At 41.5% G+C, this 22,252-nt stretch overlaps 1 protein-coding gene across 3 annotated transcripts in view; it reads right to left on the bottom strand.

Moving 5' to 3' along the window:
- col4a6 (collagen, type IV, alpha 6) overlaps nucleotides 1-22,252 on the bottom strand; it is a 152,040-nt gene that overhangs the window by 39,957 nt on the left and 89,831 nt on the right. For all 3 annotated transcript variants that reach the window (XM_075451428.1, XM_075451427.1, XM_075451429.1), the window contains exons 5-10: nucleotides 3,178-3,312; nucleotides 2,662-2,706; nucleotides 1,644-1,763; nucleotides 1,503-1,565; nucleotides 1,069-1,095; nucleotides 878-940 (exon numbers count right to left, since the gene is read on the bottom strand). In XM_075451428.1, coding sequence (XP_075307543.1) covers nucleotides 878-940; nucleotides 1,069-1,095; nucleotides 1,503-1,565; nucleotides 1,644-1,763; nucleotides 2,662-2,706; nucleotides 3,178-3,312 — 453 coding nt within the window. The remainder of the gene's footprint in view (nucleotides 1-877; nucleotides 941-1,068; nucleotides 1,096-1,502; nucleotides 1,566-1,643; nucleotides 1,764-2,661; nucleotides 2,707-3,177; nucleotides 3,313-22,252) is intronic.

The raw sequence follows: 22,252 nt of genomic DNA, 5'->3' as shown, positions 1-22,252 counted from the left end.
CATTCAATACTAATTAAAAGTATTCATATAAAGATATGCACTATAAAATACACATATCCATACTTAAATCATACTGAGTTATATACTTTGTGGTTTCCAGAGACAAAATAAAGTCTCAAAAGCCCAAAGCTCTTCTAAATATTCTATTCCTTCTATGCTCATATTCTTATCTCTTCTTTTTAAGGGTCACATAATCTTTCCATTTATTTATTGCATTGCTTTATTAGTATTAGCGGTTCTATACTGTACTATTTATGGTTGTGTGTTTAAAGAGTTTTTTTATTTATTTTTTATTTAATGGGGCATCAGCCAGTGGGGTTACATGGCACTGTAAATAATCAAATTAATGGCTATATTACAATAAAACTGAGTTATTAAGTTCATGTATACACCTTAGTCCGACTAAAAATTGGACCGGATCGGGTTCACCGCAGTTGAATTAAGACCCCGAGATAACTCGGTTGAAAGTCGTGCTACACGTGCTTTTATATTTTTATATATATGTATATATATATATATATGTATATATATATATATATATATATATGTATATATATATGGTGAATTGGGAGATTTTTTCCCAGGGTCGTGACCCAGAAGTCGAAGGAGACGATATTTTTTTTTTTGTTAGCATAGTCCAACTATAGCTATAATCAAATGAATCTCATCATGTAGATCGACTGTGTGATGAGATTGGCCTGAGGATCCAGAGGGGCTTTGACCAACACTGACGTACGTAGGAGTACTTTTAGTTCCATTTTATTTTGATCAATGGCAAAGCATAACCTCACAAGTTCTTATCACTGCATTTAGACGTGAATAAGTAGCTGTGTGTGGTTTTTAAGCTGCATAAAGGCAGATAATTCAGTTAACATACAGGGTATCCATCGGGTCCTCTCGGACCGGGGAATCCAGTTGGACCATAAGGACCTTGGCCGCCCTGAAATGATGAAAAAAAAATAAAAAATTACACTTGGCACTTAAATTACAGAACAACATCTTTTGCAGAGCAACAGAGAATTAAATTCCAAAGTTGTGCAGTAAAAAAAAAAAACATGCAAGTCTTACAGGTGGGCCGGGGGGTCCTGGTGAACCCTAAATAAGGACGAAAGAAAAGGAAAACAGATCATTGAGCGAGCCGACAGCTACTGGAGCTTTACTGTAGCACCATCTACTGGCCAAAAACAATCCATAAAACATTTTTAAGATCACATCATTGCAGTTCGGATGCAGCTTTGACAGTTTGTACAAAAACAGGTCGAAAAAACAAAACAAAATCGACAAACGAAATATGAAAAAAAAAAAAAAAAAAAAAAAAGGATGATATAGGGAAAAAATAAAAGGGAAAGAGCGGTAGAAATCAAATATGGAAGGACGAATCACACAAAGAGCAGAAGGAAAGCTGAACAGTAAACAGCCTTCAGTTGAAAATAATTTGTTTTTTGACCTGTGAACTCACGCTCAGAAACCAAGAGTTATGATGCACAAATATGACACCTTACCGATGCGGAATCATCCGAGGAGTATACAGGATCTCCTTTCTCCCCCTTTCGTCCACTCGGCCCCTGTTGGGGGTAAGAACACCATCAGTAACCCTCTGTCATAAAAGAGTAGAAAAAAGAAAAGAATAGACAGGAACTCACACGAGGTCCGGGGGTTCCAGGTTCACCCGCCCCATAACCGGGCGGTCCAATATCCCCTTTTGTCCCGTTGCAACCGTCCAGTCCTGGAAATCCTCTGCCACCCATCTGACCGGGGTGACCCTGCAAAGGGTGAAGGAGAGGAGAGAGATCTTAGGCTAGACCGGGCAAAGATGGCGGCAGTGGAGCTTTATCTCTTATTGCCACGTGAGCTTTCGCTGTATTTAAGAAACAAAAAAAGCTCAAAACAGTCATCACAAAAAAGGGAGATTCTTCCACAATTTTGAAACAATTTGAATTTGAAGTTTCCTTCATCAGTGCTGAATCATTACGTTCCATTTACATGTTAAATCTTTTTAGATCTGTTATATTTTACTCCCAAACACGAGAACCTTGTATAGAACTAAAATAATGGGTCAGAAATACCGACTGCTTATTGTTTTGTTGGTCAAAGCTGCTCCCAAATTAAAAAAAAAAAAACATAGATAACTACTGGAAACATTCGAAAAAGTCCACCAAGGTTTTAGATTCTGAATGAAAAGAAAACATCACAGCAGAGCTAAGCTGCTGAAAAGAAGGTAGAAAATGTACTTTGTAGCCACAACTCCAGAAAAGCTGCTTTGTACACACCTTTATGATACCATTAGCCAACAGTCCCATCTTTGGTTATATTGTTTAGAGAATATTTGCACAAAGTGAAGCACAACGTTCCCAATCGGCTGCATTTTGGCATTTCTAGGTGACCCATGACAACCGAAACTTTTCAGGATTGTTCCCGAAGCGACAAAAAACAAACAATGGCTGCAGCTCTTGCTTCTTTAAACATAATGGTGAATTTTGGATGCTTGAAAGTTTGATTTCGGCATTTAAACTCATCACGCTTCTGAAGTTAATTCAAAATGTCGCTGGTAGGAAAATCATACACATTCAAATAAGAAGTTGGAATCAAATGACAGCATATCGAAATGAGAATATCCCATGGGCAAAATGAGCGTGTTGAGTGTGTTTCTGTTTTACTTACAGGTACTCCATCGCTTCCTTTAAATCCCGGCACTCCCATTGGTCCCTGCACAAGTAAAGGATTCGCTGGGTTAATTCATTAATTAGTTTAAATACCACCATCTGGTGGTCAACAAATATCACCGCATGGATGTTTTGTTTTTTTAGTCGGAGGATCCCACTGCATCTACATCTACTGCATCTCCTTAGATCAGGGGTCTCAAACTGATCGGTGAAAGGGCCGGTGTGGCTGCAGGTTTTTGTTCCAACCCTGCAGCAGCACAGCTGACCTGTTTCATTCAATCAACTGAACTCTCTGCACTGAAGGTCTTAACCAGTTCAGTTGACACTGACAGGTGCAATTCCAGTGAGATAATTATAATTGCGCTTTCTCATGTCACCTGTTACTGGTTTCATGTATGCACATATAAAGAGTTTACTAGCTCACTGATGTGCTGTAGAAACAACATATATATATATATATATATATATATATATATATATATATATATATATATCATTAATCTGTGACACTAACTTTATCTCCTTTGACCGCAGGTGGTCCTGTAAGTCCGAGGTGGCCCTTCTCTCCTTTCGGCGCTTGAGGCCCCGGGCCCCCACGTGGTCCTTCTGGTCCACTTGGGCCAAGAGGACCGAGAGGCCCTGGACGACCCTGAGAGAGAAAAAGAGATGAGAAAAAGACGTCCAATTGGGAATTAAACATAGGTGCACTGCTCTGTTGGGCTCATTAAGCATTTTATGATCTGATTTTCTGACCAACAAACTTGTTGGGCAATGTTATACAGTGCACAGTGAAAATGAGTACACCCCTGTTGAAAAGTAACATTTTGAACAATATTTTAATACACACACAAGTTATTCCCAAAACGTGCATAGAGTAAGTTTAATACAACATCTGTTCAGCTTACAACAGAAAAGAAAGGTCAATAATATATCTTAAATGACATATTTGTCCATTTTTGTGAAATTATGCTGGTGCAAAAGTGAGTACACCCCTATGTTAAACTCCCTGAGAATGGGCCGTGTTGGCCCGAAATGTCATGAAATGAAAAGGCATTAAAAGGGAGGTCATCGTTGTGCGTTTCATCCTTGCCTTACATTGAAATTTTACATTTTGAGTCTGCACCAGGCTAAAAGAGACGTGTGTGAGATTTGACTGAAATCCTATGGAGAGTATCATGATCTGCTTCAGTAGTCACAGCACATGTTGACAAGCATGTTTCTTTTGGTGAAATTCAGCTTCCTACTGTTGATAGCATCCATACAGCCCCAAACCATGTCACTCCCACTACTATGCTTGACTTTAAGCATGGGGCACTTTTCTTTGTACAAATCACTTTTTACCACCACACAGGCTTGACACCATCGAAAGCAAATTTGTTTATCATTGTCTCATCAGAGACAAACAAACTAAGGATATGGATTGCTGGAACCATGTCCTGTGATCTGATGACACCAAGATACTCTCCATAGGATTTCAGTCAAATCTCACACACGTCTCTTTTAGCCTGGTGCAGACTCAAAATGTAAAATTTCAATGTAAGGCAAGGATGAAACGCACAACGATGCCTTTTCATTTCATGACATTTCGGGCCAACACGGCCCATTCTCAGGGAGTTTAACATAGGGGTGTACTCACTTTTGCACCAGCATAATTTCACAAAAATGGACAAATAGGTCATTTAAGTTATATTATTGACCTTTCTTTTCTGTTGTAAGCTGAACAGATGTTGTATTAAACTTACTCTATGCACGTTTTGGGAAGAACTTGTGTGTGTATTAAAATATTGTTCAAAATGTTACTTTTCAACGGGGGTGTACTCATTTTCACTGTGCACTGTAGTTGGATGGATGTTAAAGAGGAACACTCATCCGCAGCTTTATCATTAGCATCATTAGCATTAGCATCTTTACATCCTTCTTTCCCGTCTTTCAGCGACACCTTCAGTTCCATTCCACCACCTACCTGACGGAGAAATGTTTGGGAAACACATCCAGTCGAGCTGCAAAGGGAGGCCATTTTGTCCTTTTTGTTGTTTATTTGACGAGCGTGTTTACATGAGCAGGGAACATGTCCAGACCAGCTGTGCTTTTCTTTTTTTCTTCTCGTTCTCCCTTTCTCCCGAGGAAAGGTGGGCCTCAAAACCCCAAATCCCAGAGGGGTGGTGATGTGCTTTATATGTGAGCGTGTAGCGGCACGCAGTCTCTCTGTGAACTAATGCTCCGTTTCTGAAATCATGGCGGAATGAACTGCTTGTTGATTTTCAATACTTGATTTAAAGTAGCAGGTATGCAAAATGGATGGATGGAATCTTTCGTGGCTCCTTTTTCTAACGACTCAATCTGCAAGTGACAGATTGCATTGCTCAATATCAGCCACAAGGTGGCAGCATAAAAACAATGAACGGCATTAACGAGCTCTGAATTAGAGGTTAGCAGGAGCCCCTCCATTAGGAGGTTGGACTCAACAATTCCGTAAGAGGCATATATTTACAAAACGACTTGAGCCGCTGACAGCCTGCGGTTAGCTCATCTTTCAGGCAGTATAACATGGTACGGAGAGGAGAGATGGATGGAGATGGGAGGAAAAGGCTGAGAGAGGGACAGATGTTTGTTTTGGGGTCAAAGGAAAGTCAGAGGATCTGATTTTGATGCTAAAAACGGTCTGAAATCGGGTTTCTGTCGTGTTTTTGCTGCAAACTTCCATATAGTTGGATCCAAGAGCTGACAATTAAAACCTACATGACACTGCAAGACATCGGAAAGATTGTCTGCTGCCAAAAGCTCGAAGATGGGCCTATTATTTGGATTAATGTTCCATGAAAAATGTGCTCATAAATTCCCCAGATAAAGGCACCACGCTGTAAAATAGCTGGTACCTGGAATCACTGCTGCAGATGTGCATGCATGTAAGTGCCTGTGTGGCTGCATCTTCCTGACAAAGTCAGCTCCACAAGACCAAATTCTCATCTTAATTCGATATTCACCTTTGACGGAAAATGAAGGACCTCTTCCAAAGAAGCAGCTGGTTAGTTTAGCTTAGCATCTCACAGTCTGACAACACTCAAGCTGCTTTCCAGTACAAAGAAAACTCAAAGAGTCCTTTCAGTACCGAAGAAGGTTACAGCCCAAAAAATGAAATGGAACCTTCCATCTGCGACTGTATAACTAAAGTGTCAGTGATCCCAGCTCTGCCTTCACAGCACAGTCTGGAGTTGAGGCTGCGGCCCTGCTCCCAGCCCACGTGGCCTCGGGGCACACTGGTAAGCGTAATGACAGGGCTGTGCCGGGTAAAGGCAGCTCTCCGGAGCTGTCTGTCCCACAGTTCACACTCACACCTGGTTTCACCCAGAGAAACTATGCAGGCCTTCCACAGGGGAGCCACTTTCTCTCACACCTCGCCGTTGCTTCCTTTACCCCGACGCTGCCTCTGCTTTCGAATGCACATTTTCTTCTTCTTCTCTCGTCGTTAGCTTCGTCGCTTCTTCCACTGAGCTTCTCTCCTCCGTAGACCAGCCTCCCACTTCCTCCTTCCAGCGACTAACCCGTCTTTAGGCATGACTTTAGGTATAGCACTATCTTAACCGTTCTCCAGCAACTTATTTTCAAGCGTCTGTTTATGCAAAAGTCCCTCGGGAAGACATACTTCATCTGGTTGTGGGGTCAGCTTTGAGTTCTTTCGAGTATTTTTCAAGTCACGGGTCACTTCAGAAAGCTCAGCTGTTTGTCTGGTGTTTAAGTAAAAAGGTGAGAGGTGAAGTGTTAGATGAGGTGAAAAACTCGAGTTCACTTGTTTGTGAAAAGCCAGTAAACGTGTGACATGGCTTCTAAAATCTAAACTTCAGAGGATGTTTTGGATGGTCAGCTGCATGGTGTCCCTGACTGTTTGAGCGAGGTGGGCTGAGTTTCTGAGGGTTGAAACCATCTTTATTCCCTAACATGGCATGTAAGTGAAACTGCAGTCTGCTGAAAAGAGAAAGATTGCAAAAAGAGGAGTTTAGGGATAAAAAAGGGAGGGGATGAAATGGAACTCTAGACCAAATAAGAGCTTTACCAAATAGGGGTGGGCGAAAAAATCTATTCATGTACATATCGCGATTTTTAATGGGATGATTTTAAAAATCGATTTTTCTCCCCAGAATCGATTATATTACGTCATATTCGTGTACAGAAAAACTTCATCAATTCATTACATTAAGTTATGTTAAAACTAGCCCACATTTGTGCTGTATGGATATTTGAATTCATTTTGTAACTGTAAACTTTAAAAAATGCTGTACATGTTAAGTACCTCTTTATGTCTGAGTTGAAATAAATGTCAGCTGCTGGACTGACTGACACATACTGATGTGCATCGTTTATGGGAACATTCATTGTAGAAGTGTATGATTCAACTTGTTGTTTTTTTTTAAGGAGGAAGAAAATTGCAATTACTGATTATATCGAATCGCAATACTTGTAGAATCGCAATTATCAAGAATCGTGATACAATCGAATCATGACCAAAGCATATCGTCCCACCCCTATTACCAAATGACACAAAGACAGATTGACGAATTTTTGATAAATCTGTTCTGGTCAACTGTTACCGACCCAGTCGGGTTCCACCAGAACAAGCATCTCAGTTTGTCTAATGAAAAATCATTTTTTTAATCGCATCAGGGACATATTTACACCAGAAAAGTTCAGGGGTCTATAAAAGGTGAGAGTAGATGCTAGTCGTAGCATTGTGAAAAAGTATGGTTATGGCATCCGCGATAAAATGTATGTTGTGTAAATGTGGAAGTCAAAATAAAGAGGGAAAAAAAAGCAAGTGAAAATCAGCTTAAGATTAGACACAAGTTGTCTCCTTGGGAATCGTGAGCCTGTTCGTCTCCCCTCTGGCTTCCATCAGCAACCGTTGTAAGTTCTGGATTAGAATTTAGTGTTTGGAGTGACATTTACCTGACGTTTATTATTGCTACAGCTGGTCTGTCACTTACCACCACACTGGGATACCTGTCAATAAGCAATAGAAAGCTGTAGAAAGTGATGATTAAGGGGGTACCCACCGCGTTGATAATTGATGCGAAGGGCTCTTCAATACGCAGGAATATGTGATGCGAATGTGTCGGCTTTCTCACTTCTGGGTCGTGTTCAATGAATAACGAAACGATCTTGACATTTCCTGGTTGGGTTTTAGGATTCTTAGGATTCTTTTTTATAACGTCACCATCACGCAAGGGACACCATACTGCTGGTTGCCTTGGTAACGTGTCACGTCGACTTCCTGGTGTTTAGTTCCTGGTTGGCTTTATGCAATAGCATCCCTTACTTAGGGTTAGAAAACTCCTTGGTTACTTGGTTACGGTTTAAAAAAACATCACGGTTCGGACTAAAATGTAACACCTCTGACACCTTAAGGAAGGCATTTTGGTACTCCAAGCGCAGTTGTTCTCACAACCACTAGAGGCTCCGTAATCTTTAAAAGTAATTATAAGCGATTATTGCCAGCAAGAGTAAATGACCCTGGGGGTTGTTTTGAGAAGGAGGACAGTCTCTCGTTCCAGATTATGTGCTTCCCTTTTTGTACACATACAGAAATTCTTTTTTTTTTTTTTTTATCAGCGATCAGTCAATCCCCCAGTCAGTGTTTCCCCCGCGTCCCGACAATGTCTCATAACCTCGCCAGTTCACATCCCTGTCTGTTTTAATGCCAGCCTGCCAGGTCTCTACCCAGCTCATCCAGACCTTCTCTCCTCATTACCTTCCAGCAGACTGGTCAGTTTGTAGGCACAAATCCCTTCCACCACAAAGGGCACAATGGAGCCTATTCTGGACAATAAGCTCTTTGGACTTACTGCTCTCATCGGGCCTACCTCACTTCCTGATAGAGGGGAGTGCTTGGACAGACAGATTCTAGCCGCCATACGTGTGAAAGCCAGTGTGTGTTCGTTGTCCATGAACGCGCACGCCTGCAGCCATAAACACACACCCTCGGGCCCTCTGAGAGTTTCATTGGGATGTATTGTTCTGCGGGCCAGAGAGTGCTAAGAGGAAGATTTGAGCTGTCACACCACATGCTCACTTGGGGACGATGATGGGTGAAACACGGAGGGATGGGTTGGCAAATGTTGGGTCTTTGGGGACACGTTTAATCAGCGGGGCAGTGTGAAAACTCAATTACGGTTTGAGCCAAATGCAAACGCACACATAAATCGGCAGAAGCTCAAACGCCCTTGGCAAAAAGGGCCAGAGCGACCAAACACGCTCGGAGTCGTAGTACTTTTGATGCTGTTAGAAATCAAACAAGAGAAAAGACTAATCCAAACGTCAGCAGCTCCCACACCAGCTGTCTGCACACTCAGAAAAGGTAAACTGGGGGAATCCTCGCTTGGTGGGAATGTTTAGGCTGGAAACCCAAACACATTTGTTTATCTCAGACCTGTTTGTCCTGCTCAGAGATGATACAAGACCGTGTTTCCTCCCCTCCAAAGATGCGTATTTCTAAACGCAGCAGACATTTCACTGACAGTTTTTCCCTAGGGTCATGAATTTTTCGTGAAAAACCCGCCCGGCTGAAGTTTGTCATATCAAAATAAACTTTGGGACCTTGGATAAACTGTAGCACATGGACAAACTATTCCAAACATGTAAACATTTTGAGTAGCATATCTTCTGCGGTCAGGTGCTTGGTTGATACCGATGCCTTAAGTAGACAGTGGCCTAACAGAAAGAAGAAGTTATAAAATAGTATCCCTAACAGATGTCTTTGGGGTCCACCTAAACCCGATGACCCAAGTACGGCTGGTACCACAAGATGGGGCCAAACGACCTACTATTCTCCAACTATATTCATTTATTCAAATTCATGTCCTTGCTTCTCTAAAGACCACTCTGTGAAGTTCAAGCTTGCACTGTCAGTATAATTCAAACGCTTTCTCGGTTAAGATAGAAAAAGATAAACTGCCTACGTCTCGTTAAAGCAGGATATCAGAAGGCCCGCTTGAATAGGTGGTTTGAATGTGGCCTGCCATAGTTCTTGGCAAGGAGGATGGATTTTACACATCTCAGCGAGGCATACATTTCGTAAAACTCAAAAGTTTTGCTTGCGTAACTTAAACATTGTCGGCCATTTCTTATTCGCAATAAGCTGTGGAACCTGTGCCATGCTGGTTTCAGACTGTGTTTTCCTGATAAGTTGAGGTCTGGCCTTTTTTTTTTGGTTCTGCTCAGGTCCAGTTCCCCTGTTTTCAGTCAACGCAAGGCTTTTTGGTTTTCGTTGCAGGTTGCATATTCTTGAGTCTTTTCAGGTTCCAGATTTTTGAGGAAATTTTCAAATTTGGACTGTTCGGTCTGTCGACTCATAAAACTGACTTTTTTGTTTCTGAAACACACAGGCATGAGGACATTTGAAAAAGGAAAGTGGTGTGAAGCCCAGTATAACATAGAAGCATATGATAGACTCTTATTTCCCTTTGACCAGGTGTGAAAAAAGTTGTGGGACAAATAGCAGTGTTTGATTGTATAACACTGTTAAAACAACTACTACTTATTGATGTACCTTTCATGTTTGAGCTATGTAAAACATGACACCGATGACCTACTTTGAATGTTATCCCGATTGTCCCTTTGATCACTCCTTTAGACATTACCAAGGGGCATCGTTCTCTAGTTCCTGGGAGGCTCAGTCAGGCATCACTGCCCATCCTGATCACAGATAAAGAGTAACTTAACAGGCAGCTTACCAACCGTCTCCTAAATAAGTGCGCGTTTTCACCCATCGGATATTTTTTCTTAGTTGTGTTGCCTAAACCTAACCAGACAGCAATTGAAAACCCAAAAAGTGTAAAATCACGCAAAAGTAAACATCAGAGTTCTTTTAAAAAGTGTTTCAAAGTTAACAAAGAAACTTTGTGGCCTAAACCTCAGATTCATTTGCAACAATCAGCAGCCAAAAACGGCTGCGTACAAAAGGTAAGACCGTTTTCCTTTCTTAAAGGTTTTTTTTGGCACCAGTAGCCTTTATTTAAAAAGTTGCTCAACATGGGGGACAGAGACAAAGGGGATGACCTGCAGCAAAGGGACTGAGCTGGGACTCCTGACCTGGGCCGGCTGCAGCGAGGGGCTGTAACCTCTGTACATGGGGTGCCTGATCAACTACTTGAGCTTTGTGTTTGAACTAAGAAAAACAGTTCAAATAGCACCCCCACTGTAGGACTTAACCTGGCGTGACCAGTTCACCACATCTCGCAAGAAAAAAGGAAAAATCCTCAAAACTGAGCAAAGTCCTGTTTTTATAGGCGATCTTTAGATGCAGTGTGGAATCGCCAAGTCATCAAACTACGACTAAATGTGAATTCAATCATTTTGCATTTCAGCGAAGCCCAGCTGATCAACGCTCGCATTCCTGTCTTCTTCTCCTCCTTCCACAGACTGTTTGTCCTGCCTGCGTGCTCCCTCGCACAGATTCCCACCCCTCCTCTGCACCTCTGACTCATCTGGTTGTGGTGATGGCTCCCATTAAAAAAAAAGCAACCTGTTCTCTCTTTTCATCCAGGTGCTTTCCCCTCCAATAAAAACCCCATTAGTGGTCAGTCGGGTGCACTGTCCCACGGTGATGATGTCATAAAGTGGCTGTGTTTTCTCAGCTGTCCGACAGAAAGACCGTAACAGTGTGAGGAGGACAGCTAAGGGCAAAATCAAAATGAGACAACTTCCTCAGATGTTAGCTTTTAATTTGAACTTACATTGTGAGCCTCTGCAAGAAATATTACAACCTCTTTCTCCACAAAAAGAGCAGTTTTCCCTACCTTTTAAGAAGAAAATATGAAACATGGCATTTTCTCCTATAATCTTGCCACCCCAATTAAAAAAAAAGTCAGGATGTTAAGTAAAATGTACATAAAAACAAAGTGCTATGATTTACAAATCCCATAAACCAATATTCTCTTCACAATAAAACATAGAGAACATGTAAAATGTTGAAAGTACGATGTTTTGCTATTACCTGAAAAAATATTAGCTCATCTTGAATTTGATGGCAGCAACATATCTCAAAAAAATTGAGACGAGGGCAACATAAATTCTGGAAAGTAAGCGGTACTAAAAAGGAAACAGCTGGAGGACGATGTTGCAATTAATTCGGTTAAGTGTCAACCGGTCAGTAACACAAATGGGTATAAGTAGAGCACCTTAGAGAGGCAGAGTCTCTCAGAAGGGAAGATGGGCAGAGGTTCAGCAATGTGTCTATACATTTCGGAGCAAATTCAGAATAATGTTCCTCAATGATTGAAATTCCATTTGGAAATAATGGACTAAGGAGAAGAGGAACCAACCATCTTGTTATCAGTGCTCAGTTTAAAAGCCTGCGTCTCTGGTATTATGGGAGTGCATTAGTGCTTGACAGCTTGCACAACTGAAAAGGCATCATGAATGTTAAAAGGTTTATACGAGGAGCAAGATGCACTGCCACCAAGATGTCCTGACCAGGATTGACCTTGCATATTTCAGCAAGACAATGCTGAATCTCAGTGTGTATCTATGGCAACAGCATGACTTAATCTTAGAAGCGTCTGTGTCCTGGACCTACGGACCTGCAGTCCAGACCTTTCACCAATGTTTTTCATTGGTGAAAGGTCAGAAAAACAGAATCCTATATCGGACAAGAATGGTTCAACATTCTTCTCCCAAAGATCCAGCAGCTTGCGCCTCAGTTCCCAGAAGTTTATGGATGGTCACTTAAAGAAAAAGAGATGGTACACAGTGGTGAACATGACCCTGTCCCAATTTTTTGGGGGGAAACATTACTGCCGTCCAATTTAAGAAGAGAAACTTTTTCCTGAAATAGTAAAAACGTCCGACTTTCAACATCTTAATTGTTTTCATAGTTATGTTGTGAACGAAAAAAATATTTGAGATTTGAAAATCGCTCCATCCTGTAGTGTCCCAATCTTTTTTAAAATCGGGGTGGCACAGACTTCAACTAAATTGGTTAAGTGATATGTTAGACTCCCATGTATTCACGCCAAAAATTAGCCTGAGGCGATGACAACTCCTGAGAGCAAACGGCAGATGTAATTGCCATGTAAGGCCCACTTAAACCTTTCAAAGCAGCGTGCAGGTGTGACCGCTAAAGTAATGTAGACAATGATGTGTGGTAACGGCTTGAAAGCCAGTTTCCATACCCTTTCTTTTTTTTGCCCCCAAGAGAGATTAACAAAAGAAAAATAGAAGACAAAGCTGTGAAAATATAAATGTGTGTCTAAAGGTTACTGAGATGCAGCAATATCTCCCTTAATCTGCTGCTTTGCGTAATGAGCTAAAGTGGGTATAAGAGGTCCTTGTCTTGTGGGAAGCAGACTCATCTATAATACCTTTTGCCAAAGATATCATCACTGTTTTGAGTTTCGTCCTTCATGCTGTAGTATGTTTTGGGGGGAAGAGATCAGGTAAAAGAGTAAATAAGATGCCAGACTCCAGGAGGGTTTAAAGATAAAGAGCGATGAAAAAACACATTCCTGAGCAACAAGTGTATCGGGGTAATGGAGGAAAAGCTGCCATAACATTGATAATGCAGAGCAAATGGAATTCAAAGAATGGAGAGCAAAACATCTGTGCGATTTCTCCGAAAAGAAGATTTTAGATGTACGTTTACATTTACAGCAATATCTTAATATTTACTGAACTTTGCCATGTAACATGCTAACTAAGGCCCGTAGAGTCTGAGATGTAGCTTTTTTGTAGTTTCTCTGAGCGTCTGACCTTGGAGTGAACCTGCTGGGACATCTGCTGCTGAGAAGACTGGCCATTGTCTTGAAGGTTTTCCCACGTTTGAATGATCGTTCTCTCTGTAGAATGATGGACTCCACATAGTTTGGAAATGGCCTTATCACCCTTCCCAGACTGATGGGCAGCAACCGTTGCTTCTCTAAGGTCAGAGCCGATGTCTTCCCAACCTCGGCATTGTGTTAACACACACCTGAAAGCTCCAGACCAGCAGAAACTGCCAAAACATCTGCTTTTGTGGCAGTGCTCACACTTACTGATGATCAATTAATCAAGTGTATTTATTTCCTATGGAAGCGGTGTGGGTGGAACTGAGTTTTTTCCCACATTGCTTTTTTCCATTTTGGCTTAATTTTTCTGAAATAAATGACACAGTGAATCATTTCGTGTTGTTGTTGTTTATCTGGGGGCTGTAATTACCTCCTTATTTCCAGACCCGGTAAGAGACCAGATGATTTTTTTCGTTTGCGATGATGTCCTCGTGTGTAAAAACCTTAAAAACCGAAAGGGTTTTAAATGTTCTTTTTTCACGCCCGTGAGTCTGTTAACATCTGTGACCTAAATAAAAGGGATTACTTCGGATTTGATCCCAGGGATCAAGCCGTCTTCTGTTGTTTCAACTTTCTTTAGTTATGAGAGGAGAAGACGCGTGAGGTCACGTTTTCCTCGTCCGTGTGACAAAGAAGCTGAGGTGTGCCTGTGTGAAGGCGAGCTCCAGCCAGCTGTGTTTAGTTGGATCAGGATTGAGATTCCTGCCGAGTTTGTTAATACCCCGCTGCTAATGTGCATATTTTCCGTATCGGTGTGCGAGTTTGGCGTGCACGCATCAGCGGCGTGGGACTCTTACTCTCTGTTTATCTCCTCTTTGCTCCTTCGAGATAAAAGCCCTGAGATACGGGACACAGCGGAGGCCTATCTCCGCTGCCCCGTGATACAATCCAACGCCCGGCCAAACCTGCCAGTCGGCGAGCCACCAACCGCATACCCCCAGATCGAAAAACAGAAGAAGTGACATTTAGTTTCAGGCAATGAACTACATGCCAGAGTTTCAATTAGGAAATACCCCACACGTAAGCAGGCATAATTACACATCCTACCGCTCTTTTCCACACTGAAAAGGCAACAAGCATTTACATGTTTAACAGCATCTCACTCAGGTTAAGCTTCAGTCACAAGCAGGGCAGGGCACCTCTGCCGAACACAAGTATGTCATAAATGGTTGTTTGGGCTTTGTCTTAATTTATGTGTGTGCACGTGTAAGTGTGTGTGAGTGGATATGTGATAAAAACAACTGTGGTGTGATGTTCCCTTCGTAACAAATGAGCCTATAAACGCAGTAATGAGCAGTTCTGTCCAACAGAGCATTAGAGCTAAGTAAAGGGTTACCAAAGTCTAACTTGAATTCCTAAAGCGAGTTAATGTCCTGTTCTGCCACCGGTCCTCGTCAGCGGTTGGATTTGATATTCAAAATGAATTTTTTTTTTCTAAAAATAGACACAAAAGCTTGTTTGAAGAGATTTGGTCGGATGGTTCGAGGCCTCTATGGATGTTAAGGCAGACTGAAGAGGTTGGCTTGCCTGAGCCAAGGAAAACTCAGGTGCAAATAATCAAAAGTGCATATTTTTTGGGTGGAATCAAAAGCAGAGTCTGATAAAAATAAAAAAAAAGTTCAATCAGACTTTTCAAAAGACATTTTTAAACAAAAAAGGCTAGAGAGGCTGCTATAGGTCGGCCTATTCTCCGTGTTCAGGCACATTTGCCTGTAAAAAAACCTTTCACTTCTCTTGATTTGACAGTATATCAACCATCCAAGTTCAAAGCCAAGTGGCTCCCGTTGTTGGAAAGTGATATGTGTCAAGTAAAAACAGGTTGCGGCATATGCCGCCACACCGGATATCTCGCACCACCATCATCATTAATCTTGGTGAATCTTTATTTATTCGAACGAGGCCACAGACTGTAGATCTTTCCTGGTACTTCCTCACATATGGCGTTCCGTTCGTTCACTTGAGTGTGTAGTGACGATTATTGGAATATTAGACTTGAATAAGTCAAACTTTTCCATGTGTGCTGACAAAGACGGACAATGCATCAGTTTCTGCTCTCTTATGGTCTTCCTCGGCAGGTGGAGTCTGTTTAGCTGACAAACGATTCCATAGTCAATGATGAACTTCCACAATTTGCCAATCCACCTGCAAGTAGGGAACTTAATACACAATGTTTTTTCTAGGAAAATACTCCCACATAGGGCAACTCAACCTCTGTCAAATATCAGTCCCTGAAGGAACCATGTGAGGGCAGTAGAGCGCATCAGAAACTAAGAGCAGATGATGGCGTCATGCTGTCAGAAAGCACGTCTGACTTTGAGGTTTTCCATTTAACCACAGGTGAAACTTAAATAATAAAACCGCCAGATGACTAAGCAGGTGGAGGACATTAATAAAAGAAGAGACAGACAAAGGATGATGAATGTGTCTGAGAATAACTTGAAGCTTATTTAGTGCCGGTGCACACTCAGCTCTATCTGCCTGTCTGAGTCTGTGATGCCTCTAACCTCCTGGTCCACTGTGGCCTTCGTATTAGCTGCAACCTTTGACCCCAGCTTGGCTTAATTCAGTGTTTGTTGATGCTGATGGGGGGGGGGGCAGCTATAAGTGTTGGGTGGTGTGAATGTGGAGAGCAGTGGCGAGACAGAAGTTCAAAGCTATCGTTTCAGACTGAAAGACGAGGGAGGTTTTGTCTGTTCAGGCCGTAAGCAGACAATGGGGGGGGCAAAATGGCTGCTCTACCTTTCCTTCGCCGGTGTGTGTGTGGGTGAGTGTGTTGAGACGAAGCCTAAACAAAGGCCCCTCCGCCAATCTCAAACCTGTGGCGTTCCTGCATCAAAAGGAGGGAGAGCGCCGATAAAATGCCATACAGGGGCCCAAGTGTGTGAGTGTGTGTGCGTTGGGAAGGGGAATACTTGGCTGACAGCCCACTGCTGATAAGATTGTCCTGTACGTTATGGTGTAGTCTATAGATACATAACCATACATGCAAGAGCATAACTCAGACATCCGTACATACATGCATACAGGTAAGTTAGAGATGTGCTGAATGATAAGGAAACCCAGAAGACAGAGACAAAGATAGTCATCATCCATGCTCGTCTCGGGGGTCATTCTGCTTCTTGCACGGATTATCTGTGCAATCTAAGTATGTTTTCGTGTGTGAGGGCGTGTGAATCATACAGCATTATCATGGTGCACCACTATGCATGCCTCATTATCTGCCTGCTCTCTGCTTTGGGATCAAATTGAAATATCGTTTAAAGAGATTTTCTTTGTAGAAAAGCTGCAGCGGTGGACAGTAAGTGTACATGCGGAGGACATTCCGTAACCGAATACATTGCTATTGTCGTTATTCACACTGGCAGCAAGCAGTGATCGCACTAAGAAATCAAGGCGGTGATAGGCATCAGGACTTTCATCTGTAGTGTGTTGACTTTAAAGGCTGAACCCACACAGAGATGCCTAGATAGGTGGCAGATGGATCCGGAAAAAAATGCGGCCACCAACTCGAAAAGGATGGTTTCTCTCGTTATCACAATTTCGTGCATTTTGTGAAAATCTAGCTGCTTTGCAAGGCGAATTATGAGCTTCTAGCCCTCTTAGTTTTCCAAATTAACTTGGCGAACTAATAGTAATAAGTAATCTACCATTCTCTTTGGTTTTTCCACAAAACAAATGTTAGTGGAAGGATACAAAGATCCCACTTTTCAAGCTTCCATAACCCTTAGAGGTTCCCAGCACCATGAATTCTACCTACAGGTTGGGAGCTAAGTTGCTGCCCGAGGTTAAAGATTTGATTCGAAGCTGGGCTCCTTTTTAAAAACTGGACTAAACCAGTGCAAGAGATCGACCCGCGGAGCAATGCAGGCATTGGAGAGGAGCCTTTTAATAAATAAAACCCCTTTCAGCTGAATTTATTGGTGTCATGTTCGAATGAGCATCCCGCTCATCAGTTAAAACAAAGCAGCAGTCACACTGAAATACAGAAACGCACAGCTTTTCTTTATGATAAAAAGAAAGCACTTAACTGTTTTCTCTCAGCATCTGAGTCACAAATCAACGAGAAAAAATGCTTGGAAGTGTTTGAGCTGCAGCTGAAGCTTCCGCTCTTGGTCATATATCAATATTTTCATTCCAATCCATTTTGTTTAACACAATTTGGAGAGCTTGTGACGCTGATATGAAGCTTTTGTGGCTAAATCGTATGTTTTTGTCACTTCTGTATGATATTTGTTCTGTCTAATCTTGCACGAATCATTGATGAACTCTTTAAAATCACGTATGGCGTTGCTGAAAAGGGGGCCAATGTCGTCTCTCAAATTGCTCATCCGTGAGCATGAACTTTCACTCCTGAGCACAGAAATGAGACCACAAGAGTGATCAAACATAAAGGATTACTGACGCAAGTCATGGACATGAAGCTCCCCTATGGGGTGGCTGGATGAGAAGCTCACGCATCTGTAGTGGAGCCCCTGCTTTTTGAAGTCAAAAGGAGCCAGCTGAGATGGTTTGGACATTCTATCAGGATGCCTCCTGGGCACCTTCCTTCGGAGATCAACTGGAGTAGATCAGGAACACATTGGAGAGATTAGAGATCTCGTATGGCCTGGGGATCCCACCAGAGCACCTGGGTTTACTTACTTCAGGGGGTCCCACTGCAAAAATGTAAGCAAAAAACCGACTCTGAGGCTTTTGCAAAGAAGACTGCTGATTTTGATTTTGCTGAGAGGAAGTAGTTGATTATTGAAAAGACCTAAGCAACTGTTAACGAAAAAGTGCCTCGCCTGCGTTTTTGCTGCTATGACAAGTCACAATGCCTCGAGAGGTGAGATTGCCTCAAATGAACCAAACAGTTTCCAAAACGATCACGACATTCTTTGAGCAGATCGGTCCTTTAGGAGTGAAAACTCTGGTTTCTGGCAGGTTTCAGTTCGTGACACCTCTTTTTAAGAGTAAAATAGACATAACTTCCCAAACTGTCCCTGTTTTTTTCCCCTCATTCCTCCTTCAGTGTTTTTGCAAAGGGTTTAACCACAAACAATTTGGCCGATGCCACCTTATCGGTCTCCTCTTATCTTGACCGGTTTCTCCTCTTTTTCTTCCAATGCAACTGTTCCCCCCCCCCCCCCCCCCCAACTCGACCTGCTTCGGGATTATACTGAAGGAATTCAAGGATGGAAAGATGGAGTCTTTCATCAAGGGGCCCCAAGAGGGATTTTCATCCCTCCGTTTCTTATGTTCCCATCCCACTGAGACACGCATCCACTATCACTTTACCTTCATCTTATTCTCGCAGGAGCAGACCGCCCCCCCCCCCTCCCTGCTGTCTATTCATCCTTTATTCCAGTTTGGCTTTTGTTGTTTGGGTGCATGCCTTTTCTCTCCGTCATCTGTTCCTTTATAAGCAGTGTCTCGACTTAGGATCAGTTATTAAAAACAGAGGCTATCAGCGTAATAACATGTATTCTTAGAGAAGTCCATTTTCGTAAGCTATAAAATTAATGTAATAACTTGAAAGTTGCATTCATGTTAGCTTGAATTCAATCATGCAACATTTAAAAAAAATTGACGCTGTATCACCTTCAGATTCATGCCTTCAGTGCAGCATGAGATTGATATTCTATGAGCGCCTCTCCTCGGTATAGGTCCCTTGTTTTTGCCGCTTATATCCCCACTCTACCAGGGAAAGCTGGTATGGTGTTTTATTTTTGTGTGGTCCGTAATTATTTTACATCTCACTCATATGTAAAGTATACACATCGTATTTTCTGGAAATGTGAGTTTGAAAAGTTACTTTCCGGTGAATGAATGTTGTGAAAAGTGCAGAAATTATGGGGAAAAAAAGTAGGAATTTTGAGCAGTGACGTGCCCAAAAACATCTTACATAACACGGAGGAGTGTACACAGTTTTTGTATTTGTGAAAAAGTGACGTGTTTGTCTCTATTTTGGATTTTCAATTTGCTGAATTATTGTATTCGGGAATGCTTCAAAAAACTGAAGCCCTTCAGTTTTTTTTCCTAATTAAAAGAAAGTAAAAGCTAGCTTAGCCTGGATTCAGTTTGTAACTGATACAGCTGTAACGAAAAAAAATTTTAAATGCTGTGGTGTGTGGTGCTCATTTCAGACAGGAGGATGTACCAAGAGTTAAAGCCCCACTCAAAGAACAACTGTGCACTGTAAGCCTTGTTTTCATCTCTGGTAGCATACAGTGGGCAATGGCTAATAAGCCACAAGCTAATCTCCTTTGGCAGTTCTGTTTTGAGTCCAAGTTAATCATCCAGTAGTAAATGGCCAACTTTACTTTTGTTTTGATTACATATATATATATATATATATATATATATATATATATATATATATATATATATATGTGTGTGTGTGTGTGTGGTTGCAAACTTAACAGTACTGTCAAAACAATGTTAGCAATCATGAGTTAGCATCGCAAACCCAGTAGCACACCTCGTTTCTCTGCTGGCCCTCCTCACATCACAAACCATTTCTCTCTGAAAGTTGATTTTTTTTTATGCCTATTAGGTTCATAAATATATGGCTGTGGTCTGCCAAGTGTGTGTGCATTTACATTTTTGGCTTTTTCAATGTCTAAACTCCTGTGTGGATCTATTTTTGGTATTGCTAAACATATCCTAGCTTGATTACTTTGCCTAATGCTATGCAAATGGCTAGCAATGTCTTCTTTTTTTCCAAGTATACAAAACTCTAGAAAAACATATTGAAATAAATGAATATATGTAAAATATAGTATACATATATGTATAATATATATATGAATAAAGTATTTTTCTATTTCTATTCTAAAACAGCTCTGAATGTTATTGTCGGGTATAGTTATGATTTTTAAAACCTACTACTAAAACCTACATGTTTCTACACTTTAAGCCAATGGGGCGGTGACCCTGCAAGTTGAACTTTAACCAGACTTTGAAAATAAACCACTAAAAACAATCATTGGTGTCTCATTTGTACAACGTTAATCCAAATTAAGGAAGCACTCTACCGAGCATTTTGATTGGATGAAGCACTCCCTTCAAACAAGGAAATGTTGAGTTGACCCTGCTGGCAATTTGAGAAAATAAGGAAGTTTCCTCCCTTTTGTGTCTGTTTTCTGATAGACACAGCTAGAGGTCAAAACAAAGTTAAATAAAGCACATGCTTCCTGGCCCCTCTGCAGCTTGAAAAACTTGTTTGTGTTCACCAAACCAGTGATTTAACACCAACCATTGTCATCCCCTAACCCTGTCCTTTGACCTTTAGGGCTGACCTCATGGGAATGGATGCTATTCAATCTAACTCAGCCAAGATGACGGTTACTAAAGTGAGAGATGTAAAAGTTTACATATGTAAGCTTTAAGCTGAAACTCATTGGTTGTTAATAATGAAAGCCGAGTAAAACTAACACTGTTGGATGGATTTAAGAACTCCACATAGGAAAATCAGTAGCTCAATTTCAAATACAAGCAACACAGCATTAATCTTTTCATCATTTTGTTAAACCAACAACATTTAGACACTTATCACATCTAGGTTAATACCACAGTGATGGATAGAGCCATTCTATATGTGATATTTGTCTTTTACAGGTGTATGCCAGTGATGGATGGGATGTCTGTCATCAACTAAACAAATAGAAAGAGGTGCCTCTCTGAAAGGGGATGATGTTTGCATCTTATACAGTTTTTAAAAGCCAAGTTTTAAGTACACAAAGTTGACAAGAGGAGCTGTGTTCTTCCCATTATTTCTCATGCTACATCTTTTGGCAAGAGAAGACACTTTCAGTCTATGTCTTGGCATGCTGAGGCTGCCCTCAATAATGTTCCAGTCGGTGTAATAATGCCTGAAACAGTTACCGGCACAGTCCACACCCAACATATCTCTACAGGCAAAAAACGAAGAGGGCTCAGTGGAAAAAAATAATCACATTCTGCTTTAAAAACAAAGAGATAAACTGATATGTGACGAAACGATTTTGACAGTTTCTAACATAATACGATTTGGAGCAGTGCCAAATAACCATCTATGTCTTTACTCTACCAACTGCAGTTTCCGACTTATTATTCCATAAGTGCGCGAGTCAAACAAAGAAAAATGTGAGTGCCCAAGCTCCATCATACCTTAAAGATCTCGTAGAGCAATACTTTCCAAACAGAGCGCTGCCCTCTAATACTGCAGGTTTACTTGTGGTTCCTAGAGTTTCTAAAAGTAGAATGGGAGGCAGAGCCTTCAGTTATCAGGCCCCTTTCTCGTGGAACCAGCTGCCAGTATACGTCCGGGAAGTAGACACCCTCTCTACCTTTAAGATTAGACCTAAAACTTTCCTTCTAGACAAAGCTTAAAGTTAGGGATGGCTCAGGTGAACCTGAAACATCCCGTAATTAAGCTGTGACAGTTTAGGAAATGCTCTTGTCAGTTAACAGCAAAAAAGACCGGAAATGATTATAAGAACCCATAAAGAGTCTGCATTATAACCTCAAGTACTTTATGCCAATCAAATGTGTTCGTACTCTATTTTGTAGGGCTTTGGATTGAGCCATCTGGTTGTTTCCTCCCGTTTATGCTAAACTTATAATGTTGGAAACCAATGACACTTTCATGTATTTTCAAAAACGACTCAGAAGTTGACTGATATTATTGAGAGATGACCTTTCAATAAACTCCTCTTTGTTGTGGTTCATTGCATGACTGTGTGAGCTTGACAGTCGTTGGCAAAAAAAAACAAAACATAAAAGTTCACCCTCAGGGATCAACAGAGCTTTAGC

The sequence above is a fragment of the Odontesthes bonariensis genome, chromosome 19 (assembly GCF_027942865.1).
Source record: "Odontesthes bonariensis isolate fOdoBon6 chromosome 19, fOdoBon6.hap1, whole genome shotgun sequence".
NCBI classification, from domain to species: Eukaryota; Metazoa; Chordata; class Actinopteri; order Atheriniformes; family Atherinopsidae; genus Odontesthes; species Odontesthes bonariensis.
Note: the sequence above shows the minus strand (reverse complement) of the source record. Positions and strands in the feature narration are given on the sequence as shown.